The sequence below is a fragment of the Taudactylus pleione genome, unplaced genomic scaffold, assembly GCF_031769625.1.
Source record: "Taudactylus pleione unplaced genomic scaffold, aTauple2 ptg000086l, whole genome shotgun sequence".
NCBI classification, from domain to species: Eukaryota; Metazoa; Chordata; class Amphibia; order Anura; family Myobatrachidae; genus Taudactylus; species Taudactylus pleione.
Window position 1 is genome coordinate 7,241,059 of NW_028284488.1, and position 27,873 is coordinate 7,268,931.

General features: G+C 44.6%; 2 protein-coding genes across 2 annotated transcripts in view; one reads left to right on the forward strand and one right to left on the reverse strand.

The window, feature by feature from the left end:
- Positions 1 to 19,166, reverse strand: part of LOC148529145 (uncharacterized) — a 146,742-nt gene extending 127,576 nt beyond the window's left edge. Inside the window, exons 1-2 of the mRNA XM_088468890.1 lie at positions 19,097 to 19,166; positions 5,110 to 5,280 (exon numbers count right to left, since the gene is read on the reverse strand). Coding sequence (XP_088325016.1) covers positions 5,110 to 5,273 — 164 coding nt within the window. The 5' untranslated portion in view covers positions 5,274 to 5,280; positions 19,097 to 19,166. The remainder of the gene's footprint in view (positions 1 to 5,109; positions 5,281 to 19,096) is intronic.
- A 111-nt stretch (positions 19,167 to 19,277) lies between these two features.
- The window catches only part of SLC35B4 (solute carrier family 35 member B4), a 38,970-nt gene continuing 30,374 nt past the window's right edge, over positions 19,278 to 27,873 (forward strand). The window contains exons 1-4 of the mRNA XM_088468891.1: positions 19,278 to 19,506; positions 19,934 to 20,047; positions 20,138 to 20,240; positions 22,849 to 22,898. Coding sequence (XP_088325017.1) covers positions 19,430 to 19,506; positions 19,934 to 20,047; positions 20,138 to 20,240; positions 22,849 to 22,898 — 344 coding nt within the window. The 5' untranslated portion in view covers positions 19,278 to 19,429. The remainder of the gene's footprint in view (positions 19,507 to 19,933; positions 20,048 to 20,137; positions 20,241 to 22,848; positions 22,899 to 27,873) is intronic.

Here is a 27,873-nt window from a genome sequence, read left to right on the forward strand (position 1 = left end):
AATTGGAAATAATGATTGTAAACCCAGCAAATACAAATTACTTAAAAGCAGGACGTCAATTAAGAAGACATACAGTAGATTATCCTAACTGAGTAATTAACTGGGAACTAAATCTAACACACACAGTACAGCAGTCTTGACAAAGGTCCATAGAGGACTGAAACACGTTGACTGACAATACTGGTGATGACTGAGAGTGGTGTGTGGGTAGCAGTGAATCGGGCGTCTTATACACAATTTATACACACTGCCTCTGAAGTCCCTAACCGTACAAGCTGAAGAAAGTTGTTGCGTTGATAAATTGTATAATAAGTGTCCTTTTTCAGAGCTATAGTATATGGTACAAGCAATATCTTTAGGAGTGTGGAGAGATCCTGTTAATTTCTATAATGCAATTTGCAACAAAAATGTTATAAATCAGCCTGCCATGGATACTATTTATATAGATCTGCATATGAAATCTCTTATGCAATAAACGTATTACATGAGGACAAGGTGTATATATATATATATATATATATATATATATATATTGTGACACAGTCAGATTAGGAGGTCCGTCTCCTGGGTAGGGGACTCCTTCCTTACACACACACACAGCAGCAGGGAAGCAGCACACCAGTCTGGATGCGAGTACAAGCTGGTCGGCGCCAGTCTTTATTGTACAATGTCAAAAATAACATAAAGAAAACATAAACATAAATCCTAGCCCTGTCGGGGCACTAACTTCACAGGTGGTTCCCTCACTACCAGAACCTGGCAGGGCCTAATGCCCTCACCAGCAACAAAGGCACAGCACAACACTCACAGTTAGGTTTTCAAGTGTCTCTGAGCAAACTCCCTGTCTGCTCTCCCAGGTGAGACACTCAGCCCTAAACACACAAGGCTTATATTGGCCACTCTCAGGTGGGAACCCTAACAAGCCTATTACCAGGCTGCGTGAATCAAAACCTGGAGTGGCCGTGGGTGGAGCCCTCCCTCTCCTCTCACCCACAACCCCAAGGTCCCAAACCGGCTTTTCAAAAAGCCGAGACTCAAGCCTGCTACACCGCAGACTTTCTCCTGGGGATTTTAAACACATAGGACAGGAATCTGGGATAAATGTCCCTGTCACAGGCCACTTTACCAATAATCCTATCACATATCCCCCCCTTTGTTTCGACCTATGTGGCGGAACAACTGAAGCCCCCAAACAATGAACGCGTGACAACGCGTCTGCTTTAGACAACAGGCCCCCTGGCCTGTGTTCCACTGAAAATTTAAAAGTTTGTAACGCCAAGAACCATCTCGTAATTCTCGCATTACTGTCCTTATTTTCGGACATCCACTTCAAAGGGGCATGGTCAGTGATCAATTTGAACTTTCTTCCAACCAAGTAGTACCTGAGAGCCTCTAACGCCCACTTTATGGCCAACGCCTCCTTCTCCACTGTGGCATCAGGTAGGCATCGAATTTTGAAACACTGTTCAACTTTCGGAAGTCATTGCAGAAACGCACACTCCCGTCGGGCTTTGGAATCAACCCAATGGGACTTGACCATTCACTATGTGATTATTCAATAACCTCTAACTCTAGCATATTTTTAATTTCTTTCGACACCGATTCTCTTTGTGCTACTGGTAACCTATAGGGCTTTAGATTTACTGGAGGGGCTCGGTCGGCCGACAGTACTGTTCTATCTTTCCAGGGCTTTAACAGATTTATATGGTATATCTGTTCCGGCTTTCTTTTCCCCGGCTGGTAAACTTTGTAATTGACCTGTCCCACTCTTTCTAAGATTTCAAAGGGCCCTTGCCATTTAGCCAAAAGTTTATTTTCCACAGTGGGAACCAACACTAACACTCTGTCCCCAGGAGCAAAGCTGCGTAACCGAGCATTGCGGTTGTATACCCTCTGCTGTGCCTGTTGAGCCTGTTCCAGGTGCTCTCTCACTATCGGCACCTCTATAATAGGCAATGGAACTAGTGGACCCTTAAAATGTGGTCTGGGAGCATGATACTGACACTCAGGGCAGGATGCGCAAAAGTCAGATACCTCTTTATGAAGCCCGGGCCAGAAAAACCTCTGCATTATTCGCTCAGTGGTTTTCTCTACCCCTAGATGGCCTGCCGTTATATGACCATGGGCCAGATCCAACACTGTTCTTCTGTAGGCTTTGGGAACTATTAGTTGTTCCACAACATCTTCCCCCTTCTTAGTCACCTGATATAACAAATCCTGACACATTACCATGTGGGGATAGGACAAAGGACTATCAGGGTCTATGGGTTTACCATCAACTACTTTTACATTCTCCCTGGCTTTTACCAAAGTAGGGTCATTCAATTGCTCTGCGGCAAAGACCTCTCTTCTGACCTCTAAATCAGGCAGACGATCCACTGGCCCAACAACACTTCCCACCTCAATGGGAGGCACATCAGTTGGCAGGCCACCGTCACGCTCCGCATTCTCTAGTTCGCCAATCATAGTAGAAAAAGGGAATAACTCTGACTCAGAAGAAACTCCCTCCTCCACTACATCGACAACCTTCTCAAATGGATCGGGGTTGTTCACTTCTGGAACAAAACGGCTTTCCCACAACTTCCAGAAGTGAGCAAAGTCTCTCCCCAATATTGCATCGTACATCAGACCATGCACCAAACCCACAGAAACTATAGCAGAACCACATGGTGTCTCGATGTTCACCTCGGCAGTAACATAATATCGAGTATCCCCATGTACGCAGGTCACACCAACAGTTTTCCCCTTATGCCTCAAGGGGTTCACCAGCTCAGCTTTCATAAGTGTCACCAAGCTACCAGAGTCTAACAGTGCCTCTACTCGGTTGCCATCTACAGTGAGTACACACATGTGCTTATCAGTCTCAGCCTGCCGGTCAGCCGTACAGGCTGTCTGTGCAAAGAAAGACGCCCTGCGGTAGACATGAGCAGTATCACATTGCATAGGTTCAGTTGTAAGTGAACAATTAGCGGAAATATGGCCGAAGTCACCACACCGGAAACATTGAATCATATTAATGTCTAGTCGTTTACGGGGCAAGAACCTTCCTGGCCTGGCAGGCCTGTCTCCAGGTTCTACACCCTCAGTCTTAGGTACATCCCACCGCCCAGCACCCTTCTCCCCTGGAACAGTCTTACCAGTGTCTGTGGGAGTTCGCCGGTGCGCCATCGGGGCTCGTTAGGGCATACTCATCAGCTCCTCAGCCGCCACGTACCTCTCCACCAGCTCGACCAACTGGTCCGCGGACTTAGGGTCTGCATGGCTCACCCACTTGCGCAGAGTCACAGGTAATGATCGCAGGTACCAGTCCATCACGACCCTTTCCACGATCTGTGGTCCCGTCAGCGTCTCGGGCTGTAGCCATTTTGAGGACAGATGGACGAGGTCATGCATCTGTGAACGAGGAGGCTTGTCCATATGGAACTCCCAGCGGTGGACCCGTTGGGCACGAACAAAGGTGGTGACTCCCAAGCGAGTTAGGATCTCCTGTTTTAGTTTTTTATAGTCCTTGGCATCAGCCAGGCATAAGTCGAAATAAGCTTTTTGTGGCTCCCCAGACAAAAAAGGTGCCACCAGACTTGCCCACTGCTCCTTGGGCCAACTCTCCCTTTCGGCCGTTCTTTCAAATGCGGCGAGATAGGCCTCCACATCATCGCCCGAAGTCATCTTTTGGAGGAAGTGACTGGCTCGTACGGAGTGAGTGGTGGTGGGAGGACCAGTATTAACATCTCTGGGCCGGGCGACCAGGTGCTGTACCACCTCTTTTATGGCCTGGCTGTTTTCCGCTAAGGCCTGGCGGGTTTCCTCGATGGCGACCTGTTGTTGCCTCTGGGCTGTCTCCAAGGCCAACAGTTGCACCCTGGTGGATTCCTGCTGAGCCCAGGTAGATTCCTGCTGAAGTTTGTTCGTCTCATGCTGAGCTCTGGTAGATTCCTGCTGAGCTGTTGTAGCTTGGAGCAAGGCCTTAATAATGTCCTCCATTTTGTCCTGGGGTGTAGATTGGAAGCTGAACCTTGCCTCTCTGAGCATTGGCTGACGCCTCCTCTATGGGACTCCAAGGACACAGTGTTATTTCCACACTCACAAATTGGGTGTCTGTCCCTTTAATTTTTAAACGGAAAGTTTTCCTCTCGCTGCAACTTCAGTGTGTGTGGGTGCCCGCATTCTCCACCATATTGTGACACAGTCAGATTAGGAGGTCCCTCTCCTGGGTAGGGGACTCCTTCCTTACACACACACACAGCAGCAGGGAAGCAGCACACCAGTCTGGATGCGAGTACAAGCTGGTCGGCGCCAGTCTTTATTGTACAATGTCAGAAATAACATAAAGAAAACATAAACATAAATCCTAGCCCTGTCGGGGCACTAACTTCACAGGTGGTTCCCTCACTACCAGAACCTGGCAGGGCCTAATGCCCTCACCAGCAACAAAGGCACAGCACAACACTCACAGTTAGGTTTTCAAGTGTCTCTGAGCAAACTCCCTGTCTGCTCTCCCAGGTGAGACAATCAGCCCTCAACACACAAGGCTTATATTGGCCACTCTCAGGTGGGAACCCTAACAAGCCTGTTACCAGGCTGCGAGAACCAAAACCAGGAGTGGCCGTGGGTGGAGCCCTCCCTCTCCTCTCACCCACAACCCCCAGGTCCCAAACCGGCTTTTCAAAAAGCCAAGACTCAAGCCTGCTACACCGCAGACTTTCTCCTGGGGATTTTAAACACATAGGACAGGAATCTGGGATAAATGTCCCTGTCACAGACCACCTTACCAGTGATCCTATCACAATATATATATATATATATATATATATATAAAAATATATATATATATATAAAACAAACTTTCCTTGCCTGATGCTCACCTAATTCTGGGGATACAGTTTTGGATGACATAGAAGATGTTATCAAAAATTATAAACATACTTTTCTTTTATGTTTATTTAGTAGTTCCACATTTTCTCTACTATTTTGTATGGGTAAATTGCGGTTACTGGGATAGTGTTAGAGATTAATAGGCTTTAAGCTAGGAGATGCGCACAAGAAAATCTATTTTATTATTTCTATGTTCAGTTTACTTGTTTACATGTCATTAAAAATATTTAAAAATACCTGGATTTTAAAGATTCAAAATCGAAAACAAGGTGCTTTATTCTGGCCATCTTCATTGTAACACAATAGTAAGGACCAGGCATCTTCAATTTCCATGTGACCGGAAAAACATCTAATATGGTTGCACAATCCTCCACATACTGACGTGTAATCACACGATCCATCGTAAAACTGCAAAAGAAAAAATATCTCTACTCAAATAAGTAAATGAAACAGGAAACATAGGGATCAATCCAATTACTGTAGGTACAAATTACTCTCGCCCGCTAGTAAGTGTGGCTGTATGCCTAACTTATGGTACCTCTGGACTCGCACATTTCTGTTCGTAGCCACATAGGGCTGCGAGCAAATATGTGCGAGTCCGGGGTTAGATCAGGGCAGCGAGGGGGGCGAATTGACGTGCTGTTGCCAGTGTTTCAATGCCATTGCAATTTGTCTCCTTCGCACCTAATTGGAGGCAACATGCTTAGAACCTCAGTGAGGCCCGTTTATCAACATCATTTAGGCCCCACCTCCATACAGGTGTCTGTCACTACTACTTCCCAGACTCCTGTAAATTAGACTGCTTGCTGAATATATATAAAAAGCCAAAGCGCTGTCTGAGAGCAGCTGGTAAAGAGGTTGTCAGCCCCTAAGAAGACTAAAAATGGAGAAAGAATTAAATACCAGCATTGCATAAATCACTAAACTCTAATTAGAGTAATCAAAATGGATGGCTTCTATAAAATAATTACATGTGTTTATTAACATCAACTAGACAATGAACATCTAAAAGGACATGAAAATGCTAATATTAATATAAATCAATTGGGAAATAAATGGATTGTGTGGGGCATCCACACATGAAACTATAAGTCTCAAAAATAGTCAAACTCCTTTAGAATGATAGGACCCATACATGCAGCAAATATTACCAGTTCAGGATCACACAGTTGGTTCAGTTCTTAGCAGTGTTGACCGCAGATGGTAGGGCTGATGTAAATCCTCGGGATATTCTGTGTAGCAGTTCAGGATCACACAGTTGGTTCAGTTCTTAGCAGTGTTGACCGCAGATGGTAGGGCTGATGTAAATCCTCCGGATATTCTGTGTAGCAGTTCAGGATAACACAGTTGGTTCAGTCCTTAGCAGTATTTACCGCAGATGATTGGGCCGATGTAATTCCTCCGGATATTCTGTGTAGTTGCCAGTGACTGGGGTTATTCAGTCCAGGGTCACGGATATAAATCCAAATGGAGTCTTGAGTGATAGATCCTAATAAGTGTCACATAAGCGCTCAACGCGTTTTGCTGGGTATATTGAAGTCCAGCTCCCTCAGGAGCATATAAAGTGTATTCCCAAATAGTCCTTATATACCTATTGTAGGTCTACTAATTGATCACATCTGTATTCAATTATAACTTAAACAAAGAAGCCATCCATTAAAATTCACAAAAACATGTCTATAACCAAGGCAATCCTACTTAATCAACCGCCGCAACTAACCACAGAATAACTTGTTAGCAGTATTGAGACGCTGAGGGTGTGGAACTCATGCAGATGCTACCATATGTTGTGACACCATACTACGCCTGGGATCACTGGCACACTGAGACACCATCCACTCCACCTTAATATCAGACGATATACTAATTGCCGCATACCATCACCTAGAAATCGTCTTACATGCAGGACACTGTCACAATACCAGACAGCCGCAAACAGTTGCAAGTACCCTTTACCAGCAGCATACCAAGATGCTGGATGTGAGGAGAGACAGACACTATTTGCCTACTGTTACTCCATACCTATCCTGAGTTATTTAACAATCTAAGGGGTATATTTACTAAGCTGCAGGTTTTTAGAAGTGGAGATGTTGCCCATAGCAACCAATCATATCCTGCTTAACAGTTATCTGGCACCTTTTAGAAGATAATAGCTAGCATATGATTGGTTGCTATGGGCAACATCTCCACTTCTAAAAACCTGCAGCTTAGTAAATATACCCCTAAGAGACTGCAGGTGTATCCAAATAATATATTGTTTAATGTTTACATTTTTTACAGTACCCTAATTCTGTGGACAATCCATATATTGTGGCATTGAGACCACATTACACCATATAAGCAAGTTTAACAAAATATTTCATCTGGAGGATTGCTTTACTTGGATTATGGATTTAATCTATTATACATGGGCTGTTCATCTAACTAAGGCCTCATTCAGACATGGACGGATTTAGAACAACGGGGGCAAGTGTTTTAAATCTGCGCAAGCAACCAAGATGCACTGCATATGCGTTACTGTGCAGTATGTGTAAGGGGCATTGATGTGTAGTGTAAGGTGCATTACTGTGTGGCATAATGTATAAGGGGTACTACTACTGCGTGGCATAATGTGTATAAGGAGTAATACTGTGTGGCATAACCTGAATGAGGTCTGTGTGGGGGCAAATGTTTTTTTTACCTCTAGAGGGTCCCACAAAGTTCATGTTACACCCTTGCATGCAAAAACAGAGGCTCTGGATTTAAGATGAACTTGCATGAATCATCAAGGATACTTTTGTTGTTTTCTCACAGGTTTTTGGCAGACCGCCAATTTCCAATAGGGCCAGCCCTTGAACTTGTGTAATTTAAGAGTATCCCCATTTTTAGGGATTGTGTGACAATGTGTGGCCATGACAAAGTTCAAACCTAGGCAAAAACCTAATCTTGGTCAGACTGGTGAAGCTGGGTCCAAAACTCTGGCCGTGCGTAAAGGACAAACAGGCTCTATATCAGGCCCTTTCTATTTTTACCCATTATTTCTGTATTTAATATGTCTAACTAGGTATGGACTAAGGGCCTGATTCAATACGGATCGCAATTCTGCTTATATGCAGGCACCGCAGTTGCTAATATCAGCGGTGCTATTTAAATGTTTGCATTCACATTGCGACAGCATCCTGACATAAGGACGCCCACTTCCCCTTACTCACATCTGTATACTAGGGCATCTGTAACATCGGACCCATAAGCACACTTGCACAAGCCCAGACCTTACCCAGAAATTGCTAACAGCTACGCACGCTATCAGTGCTATGGCTGCTTATGGCCACGGAGTGGATAATTCATGCGCGCCCCTGCAACACGCTGGCACGCCTGCGTTCGCCTGACCACCCCCGCGTCAGCACCCACAAACAGCACTTCCTGTCAATCAATCTGCTCTGGATCTGCGTAGCCTCTGCAATCGCAATTCCCGAACACAATTGCTAATTTGCACATGCACACAGTGATGCATGCACGATTGCGCGCATATTAGCAACTGCGTTCCTTGCTGAATCAGGCCCTAAATTCGGTCCTCACGCCAATTGTGGCACACCAGTCAATTTGATCCTGCCTGCAGCCTCCCTCTCCCAGTAGTGGATAAAGGGGGGGAAGGTGATTCAGGCTTTTTGCATCCAAATGGAAGTGGCCAGGGTGGAAAAGTTATGCATGGGAGGCGGCGATAACTCTGATCACCCCCCATGATCTGCCACTGTCCTCCACAACCTTATGTGGACTAGCTGCACTGCTTCAGTACTCGCTTAAGTGTCAAGGACTCAGAGGTGAACTCTGTATGTGTAACTAGATAAAGCAGGGTGCGGGGCAAATATGGCACTTGCTTACTTCATGTGTGCAGGGTATGGAGCCAAGTACCAGCTGTATGTCATTGCAGACCAGGAACAACATAAATTGACTGTTTCTTTTTCTTATGGGCCCCCACTGTCACTGAGATGAGTGCAACAGAGTACAACTGTACTGTTCTTCCAAACGATAAGAAGCTGCTGACTGTTGCCATTTCTTGGTAGTAGCTGTCACACGCCGCTCTGGAGACCCCAGAATCAGACCCCGTCACTTACCTTTGCGGGCGCTGACCTGCGCTGTGTGCTGCTTCCTCCTCTCTCAGGGAGGTCTCCGCTGTTGTCCAATGGCGGGTCCCGCTGCTGTGCTGCTTCCATGCCGGCTCCTGCTGATCGCTGGTCCCCGCTGACTTCCACGAAGCGCTGTCCTCCGATCCATGGGCGCGACCATCTTGGATTGCCCATGTGACTCCACTACCACCAATGAGAAGTCTTCTCCTTCTCTCTCAGCCTGTCAGCTCCCAGCATCCACTATAAAAGGATCTCCAATGCTGACACAAGTTGCCAGTGCAACTAGTTTTCTTAGTTTACTAAGTGAGCCTTCCCACTGTGCTACAAAGGTATTTACTGCTATGTAGCTTACTATTCACCTTCTGGCTACCCAGCCGCTCCACGTAGCTTCCCAGCTACCAACGTCTCCACGCGGCTACCCAGCCCTCATCGCTGCCTTTTGGAGTGGTCTTTCGGAAAGACTCAAAGACGATCTCGCTTCCCGTGACCTCCCAGCCAGTCTGGATGATTTAATCTCTCTCTGCAATAAGGTGGATCTTCGGCACAGAGCGCGTGCCTTGGAGGCAGACTTGATCGTGGAAGGCCATGTCCAGCTTCTCGATTACCTTCTCCTCCCGTGAGCGAAGAACCCATGCAGGTCAATCGCTCCTGCTTATCGGGTGAGGAACGGCAGAAAAGGCAGAGACAGAATCTATGTATGTATTGTGGATCTTCTCAACATTTGTTAAATCCTGTCCCATTCATACGGGAAACCCCTCCTCCTAACTTATGACAGAGAGGTTAAGTTAGGAGTTGCTATCGATTCACATAGGAAGTCTGATTCCACCATCCAGGCTCATTTAAAGCTTCCTTGAGGTTCCAAAGCAGTATTAGCCCTTCTGGATTCTGGAGCGGCAGAGAACTTTGTCACCACAGACTTTGTCCAGAAATATCAAATTCCCATTGAAACATTGCCTCGAGTCATCACTTTAACCGCCATAGATAGTAGCCGCATTACTAGTGGAACCATTACCCATCGTACAACACCACTTAAACTTTCCATTGGGGTGCTCCATTCCGAACAACTATCCTTCCTAGTGATTCCCAAAGCCTCTCATTCTTTAGTCCTTGGATTACCCTGGCTACAGAGACATTCACCACAAATTGATTGGACTACCATGCAAATAACCTCCTGGGGTTCTAATTGTTTCAAAGGCTGCCTTCAGCGGGTAGTACCTGTTTGATCTTCTGTCGTACAGGATTCTACAGACCTTCCCGAAGCCTATGTTGGTTTCCTGGACGTCTTTAGCAAACAGAGCGCAGATCTATTACCTCCCCATCATGATTGGGACTGTCCCATAGATCTGATTCCCGGGAAGAATCCTCCCAGAGGCCGAACCTATCCTCTATCTCTCCCTGAGACTCAAGCTATGTCAGAGTACATTAAGGAAAACTTAAGTAAAGGCTTCATTCGTCCTTCCACGTCTCCAGCCGGGGCTGGATTTTTCTTCGTAAAAAAGAAAGATGGTGGGCTACGCCCGTGTATTGACAACCGGGGTCTTAATGAAATAACTATTAAGAATCGCTACCCTCTTCCTCTCATAACAGAGTTATTCGATAGAGTCAAGGGAGCCACAGTTTTTACCAAGTTCGACCTATGAGGAGCCTATAATTTAATTCGTATCCGCCCAGGAGATGAATGGAAAACGGCCTTCAACACCAGGGATGGGCACTATGAATACCTCGTTATGCCCTTCGGCCTCTGTAATGCTCCGGCCGTCTTCCAGTTTTTTGTCAACGAAATCTTCCGGGATCTTTTATACAAGTGTGTGGTCGTTTACTTGGATGACATTTTAATTTTTTCTCAAGACCTCCAAACTCATCGGGATCAGGTGAAAGAAGTCCTTCTAAGGTTGTGGTCCAATCAACTATTTTGCCAAGTGACAGATAAAGGAGGGAAGATGATCACTGTGATCTGCCACTCCCCGTTACAGTTGCAGGGAGAGAGTGCAGAAGGAGGCTGCTGCTGCACAGCTTGTGCTGGGAAAGGGAGAGAGACTGCTGCCACTGAGCAGCAATAGTTTTCTCTCTCTCCCTGCCCAATGTGCTACTGACCAGCGCCCCTCCAGCCGGCTCGGCCCAGGTAATTAGTGATGGTGTGGGCAGGAGCTGAGATCACTATTAAGACACTAAATGGTTGTAATTATATCACTCATTCAGTGTTTTAGGTGCCCCTTAATACATGGTGCCCTAGATGATCGCTAGGTTCGGCTGGTCGTAGCGTCGGGCCTGACTGGTGGGAACCATACATTCAGAAATCTATGCATCTATTAAAAAGTGAGCAGTTGATTGCAATTACTTTTTTTTTGTATACAGTGCATCTATGCAGGGTGATTGTGCTGTATAGTTTTAAATAACCTAACCGCACTCTTACACCTTTTAACTCTTTATTTATTCAATGTGATATTCTTTAGTCAAATAATGGTGATTAAAATAACACAATATACACATTGCTACAAGTCAATTAACAGTTATAGAGCATACTGTAGTATACTAATATACAAATAATGTATGTAATGATTTTACTGTCTAGGTTTTAAGAACGACACCCCAAAACGAGCAAGGTCACAAAAAATTAGGTTATTATCAGGGCCTTTTAAAATTAGAAACTCCACAACGAAGTTTTACCATTTAAAAAATTGGAATTGCTGTGCTAATAAAGAAAACACATGAACATAGAGATCTAAACTTGCACAAAGCATGTACTGTACCAAAACATATTGACTGTCCGCTAAATACGGACTTATCGTTTTATGCATATTCCCAAATCCTCATTGATTATAGCCTAATTTTTTCAAGTAGGTCTAGGCTTACCTGGTAATGCAATGGAACAGAACCTCTGTGTAATGTGCTACAATGTGTACACAGTATATAAGTGGAACGTTGCTAGGAACCATGATGCAAACCATACAGGGACGGGTTCTGCAACATACACAAATGTATTCAATATTGACTTACAGTAGGTTTATTTGTAGAGACTAAGCTTAAGTGTTTACCAGGAAATTGATTTGTTTAACTAGTAAATACTGGTATGTGGCAACTGTGTTCAATTCTGTATATACCTGAAGCAACCTAGGACATTTAACCATTACAATACTATAGACATAAGGAAATGTTGGACATCACACGTTTACTTATTATAGATCACATTTTTCATCCCAGTTAAATACAGTTCAGTGTACATGCAGCTATTTTCATACTTGACTTGAAACACCATACTGATGCTATATTTTGTATTACATTGGATCTATAGATTGTGCTTATGCATATGCTTATTTATTCTTAAAATGTGTTTTAAATACTTTCATACAACACAAATACATGATTTTGTAGTAGATGATATAGAATTGTATGGGACTAGTATTTACAGTAAAGAAGTCTCACAACTCCACTTGAGGCCTGAAAGATGCTGTCACTCTACAAAGAAAGCTACTGTCAGAAGAAGTCACTCACAAAAGCCAACACATTTAAGTCTAATAAAGTTAAATTGATAGAAACAGTGATTATTATTATTTTGCAGTGGCCTTTTGTCTTTGAACACGACTGTATTAGGTTTATACACACATGGTTTTATCTTTTTATTGAAGGTTTGTATATATTACTGGTTTGAAACTTTGGAGGCTGAGATATTGTAATATAATAACAGTTTTGCAAGAGCCCACCTTATTACAGCAGTTTTTTTGTTTCTGTCATATTAGTTTTATTTTACAAAAATAAAATATATATAGAGCTCATTCTAATACGTAGACAGCAATGTAGGAGTCTGTGCTGATTAAAAACAATAAGGGCAGATGGGAGGGGTGCTAATACCAAGCAGGAGGAGTCTCAGCCTTCAGGTGTACAATATATATATAAATATATATAAATAGGGGCGGCGCACTATTTTTAGGTTGGGGGGCCAAGATATAATATAATTTTGGCTCCCCTAAATTGCTGAATGTTGTCCCTTCAGGGGCAGCTGGAGTAATCTGCCACACCACCTACCTGAAGACATAGATCAGTAAGACATCTCTGCTCTCTCCCAGTCTCCTCAATCACAGACATACAAAAACACAGCACTACCGCTTAGCTCCGGGAACACATTAAATCAAAAGCACATCCCTGTACAGGCAATTAAATCAATCAGTCCCGGGAGAGGAAGACGGTTATCCGCGTAGTGCCAGGAGTTGTAGTTTGGCATAGGTAATGGAACTTATCACTACAAAGCACTGAATCTAGCTCTAGGACTTATCATCCAATGAAAGTTCACTTTGAAAACAGCTCGCAGGACCCTACTCAGACTGAGGGCCCGATTCAGACCCGTTTGCTAGATGTGTTCGCACGCAGCCAAAGTATGCAAATTGCGTGATCGCACAGCAAGTCATAAGCACGCCCACTATGTCTTGGCGTGCAATCGCGGTGTGTATTTAGACGACCACTAGCCTGTCTTAAGACACCCACTTTCCCATGTCATCTCCAGGAAGTGTATGCAACAATCGGTAACGTCGGAGGCATACGCAGCACTTGTCCTCCCCGCAAGCAATGCGAGTGCTTCAGTGTTTAATTCAGGAATGTGACGTGTATAATGACGATGCATCTTAATTATGCAAGCTCTGAAACGGCATTAAGACACTCAGACACGCCTGCGTTCGCACCGCCACACCCGTTTCCATCGACCATCCCGTCACCACCCATAAACGGTTCGTCCTGTCACTCACTATAGCGAGGTGGTTATTTGCAGCGAGCAAACGCTTCCCGATCGCATTGACTAGTTCACGCACATGCACATTGCAAACATCGGAAGGCTACATGCGAACGCAGCCTAGTGAGCGGGTCTGAGCCCAGTGTGTGCTCCCTGCTATTCCCTGTACTATACACACATCACTGCAAATATTCTATACGTTCAAACCAATAGAATAAGGCAAAGATGAAAAATATACATAGCAAACGCAGCAAACTTTGCACCATCTGGCTGCACAATGTACAGACATAAACACGCACATCAGACTCCACCCAAATACAGACATAGTGACTCCCAATCCCTCTAATGCAGCAATTTGTGGAAAAGCTAATACGTTTGGAACAATAGGTGCAGTACACAATGGATCGGGATGTAGTCAGGAAGCTGTTGGTCTAAATGCCGACCGCCGGTTTCCCGGCAAGGTACTAATGACAGGCGTTGAAAATTCGACACCTGTCATTAGATCTACGCCGGGAGACCGACGCCCGGCATACTGAACGAAGGTAAGCCGGGTGCGGACAGCCGCGGGGGGGGGGGGGGAAGGAATGGTTAGGTTTTAGGGCTCCTGGGGTCAGGCACTTAGGGTTAGGCACCCCCCTGGGAGGGATGGGATAGGTTTAGGCTGGGGGGGGTTAGGCGCCCCCGGGGGTCGGTTAGGGTTAGGCTCCCCCCCCCCCCGGGAGACTTATGGAGCATACACACGGTCAGATTTGTCAGACTTGTCGATTGAACGATTTGAACGATTTTACCAAAGTTTTGAACGATTTGAACGATTGAACGATTTTTGACTGCATTAAAATGAATGGAAACGTCCAAGTCTGACTGCAAACACATCAGATGTCAGAAATCGTTATCTGACCATCGGGAACGCGCATCGTTGATCGTCCATCGTTCAGGCATGTCAGATATGAACGATTTTCCTTCAGATATGAACGACTGAACGATTTTTAAATCGTTATTGTTCATATCTGAAGGAAAAATCTGACCGTGTGTATGCACCAATAGGGTTAGGCTGCGGGGAAGGGGGAGTTAAGTTTAGGAACTAGAGGGGGGTTAGGGTCAGGCACTTGGGGGGGAGGTTAGGGTTAGGCACCCCTAAGGGAGGGTTAGGGGGGAAAATAGGGTTGGCGATACTTACCTCTTTAACGATCGGGATCTTCACCCTTGCCGGGCTGCCGCTGTCGGGAATTGAACCGTCGGCCATGCAGCCGGCGGTAATGCCTACTACACCCATTGGATCCATGCTACACATGGGAATTATTATAATCAGACACCACTACACACACTATGCTGGTCTGGTTACACTCAGAGAAGGAGACATGCTTAGAATTCACCTATAATGACCAAAAAACAACAAAAATGTTCTAAAAAAAAAGAAAAACAAAAAAACTCCACAGATTTTAGTAGTAGCTAGTAGCGTTCCCGCTAGGCTGTTTTAGCGGGGCGCGGCGCCCTGCCCTCCTTCTGGAGGGCAAAAAGCACCCTGCCCTCCAGAAGGAGGGCAAAAAGCGCCCTGCCCTCACAGCCTGCGGGTGAGGTCTTCACCCGCGGGACGCAGTGTCCCACGGGTGGAGAAATGTGCGGTGACCCAGACACCGCCGGAGAATAGACGCCGGGCGCATGCACCCGGCATCTATTCTCACTGTCTGCAGCGCTTGGGGACTGCCCGGCGTGTCTGTAAGTGCCGGGCACGCCCCCAAGTATGACGAAAAGGGGACGCGTCTTATAGACACGCCCCCTTTTCATGGCCACACCCCCTTTTTCGGACGCGCGCGCACAAAGTTGCCCTCTCTAGCTCTAGCGCCCTGCCTGCCGCTGGAGCTAAAGTGAACACTATAGTAGGATATAAATAGCTGCACATTTAAGTTTGTTTTGTTTAGGTGTCAATAGTATGTATTGTGTGGCAAATATGGTTATAAGAAATATGCAGTCATTTTCCCTAAAAACTTTATCTTCTAGTGAGTCAGGCATGTTACATACAGGTGTATATGTGCATCCAACATAGGGCCTGATTCATCATGGATTGCAATTGCAAGCGTGTACGCAGATTGGTCGATGGTGCGTACTGCCAATGCACCGCAGTGCGCGATTTAGCATCGCAATCACTCACGCAGATACAAAGCCATCGCAGATCAAGGGATGGGACATCAGCATTTGATGGTAGTGACAGGGGGAGTGGTTGGAGAAACGCAGGTGTGCCAGTGCGTTGTTTTTACTGTCGCATGGGCGTGCATAAATTAGCCACTGCGACGGCATACGCAGCTTGTGTACTTACTGCGTGCGACAAGGTTAGCTATTTCTGAGTAATTGTTGTCATTGTGCGTGAAGTACTGATATTACACATGTATATGCAGGATTGCAAGGTATTATGGATGTGTGAAAGCGGTAGTGGGCATCTCTATGCTGGCTTTAGGTGTCTCTACAATAGCTTTGTGGTTGCAGTCATTAGCATATTTTCGCAACAAACCTGCGTGCATAATCACAGCTGCGATCGCATCAGTAATCTGTAGTGGATCAGGATCATAGTAATGACTTCTGTTCATTAAAGGGGGGCTCCATTCTTCCTGAGCATTTAGCTGTTTGACTCTGATGCATTCCTCCCTCCCATGAGGCTGCTGCTATCTCCTCCCTCCTCCACGGGTCAGAGAAGCATGTGATGAGCTTAACCAATCAGAGCTCAGCACGTCTCTCTGACCTTTTGTGCTAAGGGGTCTATTTACTAAGCAGTGTTAGGAGACAGAGTGAAAAGTGATAAGGTGCCAGCCAATCAGCTCCTAACTGCCATCTCACAGGCTGTGTTTGGAAAATGACAGTTGGGAGCTGATTGGCTGGCACCTTATCACTTTTCACTCTGTCTCCTAACACTGCTTAGTAAATAGACCCCTAATAGGGGTATTCAATATGGAGCGAAAACGCCATTTCTGCGAGGTTTTCGCTCGGATGACGTCATTTTCGGCGGTTTTACTTTTACACCGTATTCAATTTGAAAACTTTTCGCCGGTGCGAAAAGTATATTGCATTCGACCCTGCGGAAAAGTATCACCAAGGAATGGGTGGCGAAAAAAAGTGCAGAATTGGGGTTTTGGGGTGCAACATTTCGGAAACCACCCTGCAACCTTCAGACAGTCCCCCAAAGGTAAACTGTGTCAAAAATTTAAAAAAAAAAAAATACCTCAGAGGACCCCAAAAAAATCACTTTCATTTTGGGGGTGAAAAAAAATTGGGGGGTACAAAGTTAAAAACTAGCGAACTACAATCTAGGGGGGGTCCCCAAGTATGCCCCAGGTGTTTGCGGCAGGTAGATTTTTCACGTTTTTTAAAACTTCACTTTAGCAACTCTTAAATATGTACACCCCCATTTTCAAGTACCCCAAATTTGCTGGGACTACTTATTTTCAGCCAAAAAAACTTCTAAATACTATTCTTCACCACCTTCCCAAATCCCCAAAATAGCAGCTATTGAGCCTGTTTAAAGACCCCAAAAACCTTCAGCAGGGCTAATCGGGGGTATCCAGAGTGATCCCCCATGTCAGAGCATCTTTTTGGGGGTGTTAGGGTGATTTCCCCAAAAATCAGCGCAGTTTTTCGCTGATTTCACATTCGCCGGGTGCCATTTTCGCCGATTTCATATTGAATACGGCTATAATCAGGGGCGCGCGCAATACTTTTTCGCCGGCAAAAGCTCCGATGTGCGGCGAAAACTTCGACCCACATAGACGGCGAAGTTTACGTTTCATATTGAATACCCCTGTAAGTCTTATAAGACTCAGCTCCCAGTAATGCACTGGTTGTGTACAGATCCCCTTCAATACATGTACCTGGAAGTGACATGAGGATGGAAGTGCAGTTCCATGCCCATAAAGTCCACCAAAACAATCCTTGTTCGCTCACCACAGGTTTATATTCCCTATGTCCACGTGGATGGTAAGGAATGATGTTGTACAGTAACTGTTGACGTCAGGGTACATCAGCGGAAGAGGATCTGTCCACTCAGTATGCTCCTGGTGCCTCCCATCCACCCCGTTGCTTAAATACACAAATATAAAGGAAAGGGAGAGGGGGGAAATTTCTACATCTTTCCTGTTTTTTGGTTGTAAAATTCTAACTATTCCTTCGATCTTTAAACCAAAAATGTATTTTTAAAAGTATACACAGAAATAATGATGGCAAATGTCTCAAAATAGTTTTTATGTTGTATCTTCTACATACACCATCCCCTTAATTATGAGAATCACCTTAAACCTTCATTCACTGAATGATCCATCCTACATTAAGGCAGGTACCCACTACCCGATTAAACATAGTAATTGAACGATAACAACATTGTTCAATCGTTTGTTAATCAGGCAGCTTAATGTCAAATACGACCAGCGATGCATCGCACACCCGCTGGTCGTTTTTGACTTCTATCAGCGCCCGAACATGCTGGTCAATCTGCCGATAACAGATTGGCCATGTTAGGGGATGATGGAGGGTGCCTGCACTGAATGAATGATCGTTCAGTGTAGGCACAGCACAGACTGTGAAACGACTGCACGATTACAGTGTCGTAATCATGCAGTCGTTCCAGTCTGCTAGTGGATACGCACCTTAAGTCACACCAATGTCACAATAAAATTAGAGACAGCACTCGCTTCCCCCCTTTCCAGCCAAGCAGCACAGCAAATAGGACGATGCAATGTACGACGCCATGCTGCTAAATGCAACATGGAACTTCACACGCGCAGTAGTCCACTGCATTGTGCAGTGTGTACGGACACCATGTATCGTGCAGCCGCATCGTGACATCGCTATGTACACACATCGGGGGGAATTCAAATGTTTAGCCGGCGGCTTGTTTTTTTTAGACGCCCGACAGAGCAATTGAATTGTTGCTGTCGGGGTGTGATAGCCGCCAGTGCTGGCATTTCTGCACACACTCAGGAGTGCGCGAGCAGAAATGTGTCTAAAACACCCTGGTTAGGGCGCGCTAGCAGCAGATAGTGCGCCCTAACCAGGAATTAAGACGGGTTTAGCGGTTTTAGACGGCTAAACCTCCTCTTTTAGGCGGCAGAGTGGGCGATAATTAATGAGCACTCAGAACAATTGAATAGCAATCTGAGCGCTCATTAATTATCGCGCCCAAAAAACTATTGAATCGTGTTCTGTGTACCCAGCATTACTCTTGGCTATACCATACAAAACTGTATATTATTACCCAGCTGCAGTTAAATCTTTTTTGTATTACAAACTGCATATTTGATAGCGCCTAGTTTCTACTACATATATATAACATACAGCCCTACTCAAATAGCATATTGCATTCCTAAATAATAAATATATGCGGAATGGTGGCTGTAAGCCCTTTGCAGACACGCACACAGCTTTTTAGTGCTTTCGTTACAGCTCTTCCGTCTCCGCTTCTTCTACCAAGACTACATATGCATGACTGTACTGGAGGAGGAGCAGGACAGCGCTTCCGAAGTCCGTCGCATGGGTTGTCGGGAGTTGTATTTCTTCTCCATGATCGCTACGTTCTAAGAGGCGCTGTGCTCGCACCGGAGACACTACAATTCCCAGAAGGCTGTGCACTGTCAACTAGACGTGGACACTCCTGCCAGTGTCAGCAGCAGCTGGAGGGAGCCGGCTGGAGAAGACTGGGGCACGGTGCGGGCACGGCGGTGTCACAAAGAGACGACTGCCTGTGACCACCATGTACACGGCTGTCGCCGTAGGCTTAGTATTCTCTGGCTGCTGCAGCAATGTGGTCTTCTTAGAACTCTTAGCGAGGTGAGACAGTGAGGACATGCTGTACACTCATTGTCATTCATTCATTGGACAGCTGGGCAAGACAGATGCTATATAACTTTTCTCTATCATATAATATATTTATGTATTTCATAATGAATACCTGGTCCTCAAATCTTTATTTAACAACAACACAATGTAATAGCTACAAGTGACATTTGCTGTAATGATCGTAACTGGTTGGTCAGTGCTGACATTGATATAATTATAGATGCTGCTGTAATTCTTATTTGAGTAAAATCCCACTGGCATTAGAGAAGATAAATTGGCAGAAGTGAGTGATCAGCCAAGTTTATGGTGAATGGCCCATCCATGTATAATGCAGTGTCAATTTGCTGGTCAAACTATTTATGTCTTGTCTTTATTGTAGCATAATAAATCGTGTCTTCATTCTCATCTGTGTCTCCAGGAATTTCCCAGGATGTGGAAACATAGTGACGTTTGTCCAGTTTTTGTTCATAGCAATAGAAGGCTTTATCTTCCAGGCACAGTTTGGAAGGAAGCGGCCTGCTATTCCAATAAGGTATCATGTCACTGCTGTATGGAGATGATGTTGATGCCACATTTTAGAAACCTTTTTATTCAAAATGTTCTTCTCCCTTTTCTATTAAAGGCATTACATAACTATGGTGGCGATGTTTTTTACGGTCAACGTGGTGAACAATTATGCACTTAACCTTAATATCTCTATGCCTCTACACATGATATTTAGATCGGTAAGTAGGAAAAACTAACTTGTTCCAATTGTCACTCATCACAACCCCTGTATTATTATTACTATTATTATTATTATCCTTTATTTATATGGCGCCACAAAGGTTCCGCAGCACCTTACACAGTACATAAATGAGCACACAAGTAAAAACAGTAATAGTACAAAACAATGCAGGACAAGGACATGGTTTATAAACATTGCTGCATACCACAAGCAGCAGGGCATTAGCAACCAAGTGTTAGGGGCCAATTGGGGAGTTAGGCGCACATGATACTATAAGTAAGGGAGCAAAAGCACATGAGAGATGAGGGTCCTGCTTGTGAGAGCTTACTTTCTAAAGGGCGGGGGGGTGGCAGACAGACAGGGGCAACACAGATGGGGTAGATAGTGAGGAAGGAGCATGGAGCAGTGGGTTAGGATATATGCCACAGAATGTGTATAAGATGACCTTGTGTTATGTCAAAATGAGGTCCTTCATTCATCTATCTTTATGACAAAAATAGATTTTATTTATGTGTTATTTGCATGAGAAATGTACCTGTATACGTGATCTTAACAATTTAGGAGTCTTGCAGACTATTAACATTCCTACTAGCAGTTTGCAGTATGTGGTTTTACACAAACCTTTAACAACTATATAAAATTAAATTGACAAGTTAATGAGTGTGATTTCTTGTATGTAGCCAGTGGCTGAGAAACTTCTCATGAGTTCAAAGATTTAAACTCCAAAGCATAGCCTGTCAGTTATTCCTGTTTATTCCAAAGAAGGTATGGTGTAGTTATGAACCTTGTATGAGTATCCTTTGTGGAGGGCCAGTGCCCTTGTAAATCTAGGTCTCCACAAACCTTAGTATTGTCCAAAATAAGTGAAGGACAAGGCTTAAGCTGGGTACATACTTACCGTTATGTGTACTCAGCAATGTGACGGCCAACATATTGGATGGCCAGTACACATTACATTATTCGATGCCCGACCGCCCGATATAGCTTGCACCGGCTCCATTCACCTGTCTGGCGTCGGCAGCTGGGTCCTACATGCAGGCCGAACGAATGACCTGATTGACGACCTGCGGGAGCGCTCATAATCCGTCATAGGGTCATATTCAATTAGAAGCGAAAAGCTGAGAGCCAATTGCGACTTTTCGCCAGTTGGAAAATTATCTCCGTATTCAATTCCAAATACTTTTCGCGTACGCGGAAACGCAATGCAATGTAATAGGCGAAAAAGATTCGCCTCTGAATAGCAGGAGAAAAGAAGTGCATTTTTTTTATTTAGGGGTGCAAAGGTGGGGAAACCACTCAAAACCCTTGGGACAGCCCCCCCAAAGGATGGTGTAAGATGCGGGGGCCAAATGAGCTTGGCAAATCTGACAGCATCACATCCCCCACAGAAACCTATGGGGGTTGTGGCTGCTGCCAGATATGGGGGGATCGCAGCAGATATCTCCCATAATACATTCGGGGGATAGTTATATTTGCCTATATCCCCCCGAAAAACTGATGTTTTCAGGAAATATGCCGCAAATATTTAATGATGAATAGGCCCCAAAGTCTGATAGAGAGATCTAAAAGAATATGTAATAAATGAGTCCTAAACATATACAGTGATATCTGCAGCTTTTGCAACTGAAAGGTGCTACGACATTTACATCACTATAGTTATATATTGGCAAAGAAACTACTGTAGCTTGGAAACAGAGGGTTTTAGTATATTTCATATTTAAAACATTGAAGTTGTTTTAATTTTATATCTTGATTTCATATTTTAATCTGTGTTATTGTTCACTTACTGTTTTATTGTCCTCACCTAGAGATGTGATATTTAATTACACAGGAATGTTTGCTTTGTTACTCATCGCAGCAGATAACTTATAGACACTAGTATTTTGGACCTGTCATTTCTCTTTCTCTACTCTCACCCTGTTACTCCTGTTTCTCTCATCTCCCCCTGTCCTTCCTTTCTCTCCCATGTTCTTTCCCCTTGTTTTATCCTACTCCACCTTTTTCTGACAGCTCCGCTTACAATACCAGGCTCGGCGGCGGCTATATGTACCTCCTGCATAGCAGGGGTACGTGGGGCCATTTTTGGTGGATCCGGTCAGAATGTCGATACCAGAATATTGACAAGTTTTGAATGTCAACATGGACTTTAGGTCGACAGCCAATATGCCAACATTCAAAAATGTTGACACCAGAATGTTGACATACAGTTTTTGCTTACTGTTATGGTTAGGCAAAAAAAAAAAACTATTGCGTCGACATTATGAACATGCCAACATTTTCACCATGACATAATGGTTATTGATCTATGGTCCATGTCGACATTCAGAACTTGTTGACATTCAGAACCAGTCGACATTCTGGATGTCATTTCGGATGTAAACAAAATGGTTTGCCAATTTTAAAGACCTTCAGCAGAAGAGGGTTGTGTGTAAGGGGTATGGGTGGGAATTAGCAGAGGGAAATAGAAGGCTGTGGTGTCTGGGCAGCCAGTGAGAGTAGGGAGGAGACACAGGCCTTACAGTATTCTATAATACCAAACCTATTTTACATGCATAATATTTTAGGAGTTTGTATTCTATAAAAACAAGTAAACATTTCTTTTCTAGGGATCTTTGATCGCAAACATGATCCTAGGTATTATAATCCTTAATAAGAGGTAAGTTCTTTTATCTGCACTACACACAATGTGGCTTAGACATTCTACGCAGATGGTGATTTCAGCAGGGAAAGGAAGACTTATCTAGTAAAACTCCCATTGAATTGGGTGTGATAATAATTGCACTCAGCAACAGGTCTATTTGCTTGATGGTTGGCCTCTGCAACAGATGGCAGTACCAATCAATGCCAGTTTGCCCTATGCAATGGATGTTTTTCTTTATTTTGACTTGGAAAAAAATAGTTTTTATGTAATATAGAATGGTGCAAGGTCAAAATAGTATGATGATAAACAAATATATTATGCCTACCAGTAATTCTGTTTCTTTGAGGTACTCCATGGCAGCCTTACTTGTGGGTAGAATCCTATTGTCACTAGATATAGACAGGGTTAACTTTAAACTTTCACATCTACTATCGGTAGTACATTAGGTAGATCCTCTCATCAATGTTTGTATTTTTTGAGTGTATATTTTGATTTAACCTGAAACACATAAATACAAAGAAATGCGTGCGTACAACTTGTTCGTCTCGGCCAATATGGTATAGAACAGGGCTGACACATTTTTCTAAAATCTAGGAGCCAGGATGAAAGTGTAGGAGCCAGACCGCCGCCCCCCCCCCAAAAAAAATGACAGGAGTGAGTGAGAAGCACAGCTCTGTGTGTTATGCAATTGTTATACACACTATACTAGTCCACAATATGTACGCAGTTGAATGTATATAGTAATAGAGGTCCCCTCACTGCACAGCTCCCCCGAGGCCACATTCCTGAGCAACCAACAGCCACACTACTGAGGGGGTGCACCCAGGCAAACCACCGCTCTGCAGTGACATTGCTGTGCAGCTTCCCCCCCGGGCAAACAACCCCCCCCCCTTGGTCATATTACTGCGCAGCTAGCCCCCCCAAATGTAATACCCATCAAGGTGAGGATAATGAATGGTGTGAAGTGGGTGTAAGCTGGAGTTACCTCTGTAGTGGAGACGACACCTCACTTCTTCCTTCCGTGGCAACTCCTAGCTCAGACCACACCCTGGCAGAGAGGCAAGGACCCCACCAATACCCCATGCTCAGTGACCGACAATTGTTATGGAAAAAAGAAAAGTTTATTTAACTCCAGTTCAGGACTGCAATGCTGGGTTACCTGTTCTTTTTAAATGTTGAATTTCAGTTAAACAAATATACATGTATTACCCAAATATACAAACTACCTCCACAGTTCTGCAGTACAATGTATAAATTAATTAACTATACTACTATCTATTGTTTTTTATATCCTTGGCTACTAACTTTTATAACTGCTCCTTTTTACCTTTACTTACTATATTAGTTACACTTTATAGCACATGTAAAACAATACTAGCAACACATTTTGTTTAGATCCTTATATGCTGTCTTGTCAGTCCAGATCACCATTTATCACAATAGTCCTATTAGCTGCAACTAAATAGCTGATGCGGTGCTGCACATACTGCTGTATCATTTACTTTCTGTTATTGTCACATGCTTGATACCTGGTTGTTATTCATAAGTTGCCGCAGTCCCTTTATAGAAACAAAGTCATTGTGGGGATAAGTTGTGTCACTATCCAGTTTTAATATTGAGGTGAAAACTTTGCCTGTAAACTACAGCCTTATCCCACTGCCAGTCGCTGGGTCACTGCACTATATGGATGGGGCAATTTACCTCAGCTCTCACAGAATAGGATGAAGCCTCACATACAATGAGGGGCAGAGCGGCTCCTGTGATCTATTCCACCTTAGACTTTGGGTCAGCCTCAGCCCTCCGTTCCCTGGCAGCTCTAGTATCCCTCAGGTCAGCTGCCTGTGTCAAAGTTCTAATCTCTGCAGAGGTGACAGGAGCGCTGTTGGACACAGATCCCTCCGCCTGAGGTACATCTCCGAAAAAAACGTCCTCAGCACCAACTCGCAGCATCTCTCTGGCCGGACTAACTGCCACTAGCTCCAAACTGCCACTTCCCTATCCCTACAACCTGCTCGTGTCTTCTTGACCGGCTGCAGACATTGCCGACATGACATGCACATGCAGTGCAGAAGTGATGCGCAGTGTCAGGTGTAATATCTTGCATAGGAGGGTATTACACAATGGCCATGCAACTAGGGGGGTACCCACCAGAAAACCACTCCTCCGCAGCAATGCCGCCCCCCTCGTGGTCACACCCAGGGCCGTTTCTAGGGGCGGGCGACCCGTGCAATCGCACGGGGCGCTCCGCCTGACCCCTTTAACATAGGCAAAACTGCCTCTGCTGCAATTTCGCATTATCTATAAATTATAGAATAATGCATTTAATGGCCGGCATCAGGGCGGCTGTAACGCCACTCAGACTGACCGGGAGGACCTTCCCCTGTGTAAGCTCCGTCTCCCCTAGGTAAGCACCAATCGGAATCAACCATTTGGTGCACGAGCGCACGGTAACGACATGACGTCGGACCGTGCGCGCTAGCGTGTCAGTGAGGAGCGGAGCTCTGAAAAGGCTGGCCTCGAGTCTGCAGTATGCCGCTGCTGACTACCCGCCCTTCCATCCTGTGTGTGCCGGGAGCTGTCTCCTTACAGAAGGACTCTGCAGCATCAAAGCTGCAGAGTCCAGCCTTGTGGCCCGGCACCCCCACCCACTCGCATGTGCCGAAAGTCCGCCTGCCGCTCGGTGTCAGGTGAGAGAGCGGTCTGGAAGTGTCTGGTTAGGGAGGGGGCCAGGGGTGTCTGGTGAGGGAGGGGGCCAGGGGGGCTGGTGAAGGAGGGGTCCAGGGGTGTCTGGTGTAGACCCGTGACCATGCCCATTTTTTGGAGCGCGCCCTCGGCGCGTGCGCACATTTATTCTCTATGCCCCCACTTCAAATATCCATTTCTACCAATATATATATATATGTAGAAAAAAGAGGGGCACTCACCAGGCTTGTAAAAAATTTGTCCATTTTTAATGCAAGTAATATATCATACTCAACGTTTCGGTCACAGTTTCTGACCTTCTTCGGGAGAACCAACATCAAATAAAGTTCAGCAGCATTAGCAAAAGATACAGGAATATGTATCCTGTATTCCTGTATCTTTTGCTACTGCTGCTGAACTTTATTTGATGTTGGTTCTCCTGAAGAAGGTCAGAAACTGTGACCGAAACGTTGAGTATGATATATTACTTGCATTAAAAATGGACTAATTTTTTACAAGCCTGGTGAGTGCCCCTCTTTTTTCTACTTTGTATTACCAGTGGATTTCTGAACAGGTCTCCAGTGGTGTGGTGGACACCCCAGCATTAACTATACAGAGTTTGATGCGAGTGCAGCCTTTTCTTGGATATATATATATATATATATATATATATACACACATTATATTTAAACAATTTTCACAAAATCAAATCACACAGAAATTTTTGTGAAAATATTATAACGGGGGGGAGGGGCGCATTTTGAATGCTCGCACTGGGAGCCAGATTGTCTAGAAACTGCCCTGGTCACACCACTATCCCTCTGAAGCCGCTCCGCAATCCCTGGCCACACATAGATCCTCTTACCGGAGAGCTCTATGCAGCCTGGAGTTGGGATACAGCAGACAGCCGGGACGTACAGGAGGATAAGCACAGACTGGGACAGACAGCAGGAGTCACAGCAGGCCCGGGATGGAGAGGAGTCAGTGCGGGATGAGACGTACAGGAGAAGCCAGCGCAGGCCAAGACGGACAGACACAGCAGTCACCGCAGGCGACTCTCAGCACATGCACTCCTCTGCTTCCACCCTGCAAAATCTGGTAACCAGGCAGCAAAATCAGGTCATGGCGACCTGGCCCCCAGGATTTGTCAAGCCCTGATATAGAATCATTATGACTTCTGCCTTTTCACTTCTCTGGATTGTGTCACCAATCGATAGAATCTTTGGTGGACTACTGCAACCGAATTCAAACAGACTGCACTATTAGAACTACCTCTGGTGTGATGCAATGTAAATGTCTATAAGTTATATATAAGGAATGAAAAGTGAAAATAAATGAATAAGATGCTGCTATCAAACACAACAGTGGTCACCTGGTACAAATAAATCAAGAGAAAAAAAGGGGAGGGGGGGTGATAGCACAACTAGTAAATAGGTAATGTGTACATGCTGGTAGGTGAACAGTGTAAACTTACTGGATAGGAACTTTATCACAAGGCAGATTGGTAAAAACTAAATAGATTTATTGTATAATAAAATAAATTTGTAATAACACTACTGTATCTAGTGCAACAATAATGAGTATAAATATATACTGTTCATAAGGTACATAGATGATCAGTGGTAAATCAGCATTCACATATAATAGAAAAGATGAAGATCAGTATAAAAATCGAACAGAAAAAATTGTAATAAAAATGTATATGGATCCCTTTTGGGAAAGATCTGTAAAAAGCTTTTAAGCATGTGTCTGCATATTGTTCCAAAGACCTAACCTGCAGGTTGGTGTTGTTTTAGTGGTCCTTGTCCAGAGGAGTCTTGAAATGCTTTAAACAGGTGGTTTCTCCCGATGGTGTTATCAGATTGTTCAGCTTTGGCTATACTGTTACATCTTGTTTTCGCAACTCTGCTAAGAAAGTTACAAGCACCTTGGTGAATGTTCTCAGCGATTTTGCCAACCCAAAGGAGAGGCAGATTAATTGGTAATGGTTGCCCAGAATATGGAATCTGAGAAACTTCTGATAGCTTTTTCCAATGGAAATATGGAAGTAGGTTTCCTTGAAATCTTTTGAAGCCAAGGAGTCCTTATTGCTTATTCCAGTCAAAATTGTTTTTAACATTTCCATCCTGAATGTCTTATATGGCTGTGTTTAATTACCTGAGATCTAGAATTATTCTGAAGGATCTTGATGTTTTATTTATTTTTGCAAGGAACAGACCAGAATAAAATCTTGTTGCCTCTTGAGGAGGAGGTACTATCACAATTTGCTTTACTTTGTGCAACTTTTGCAGTCTTCCTGCCAATGCTT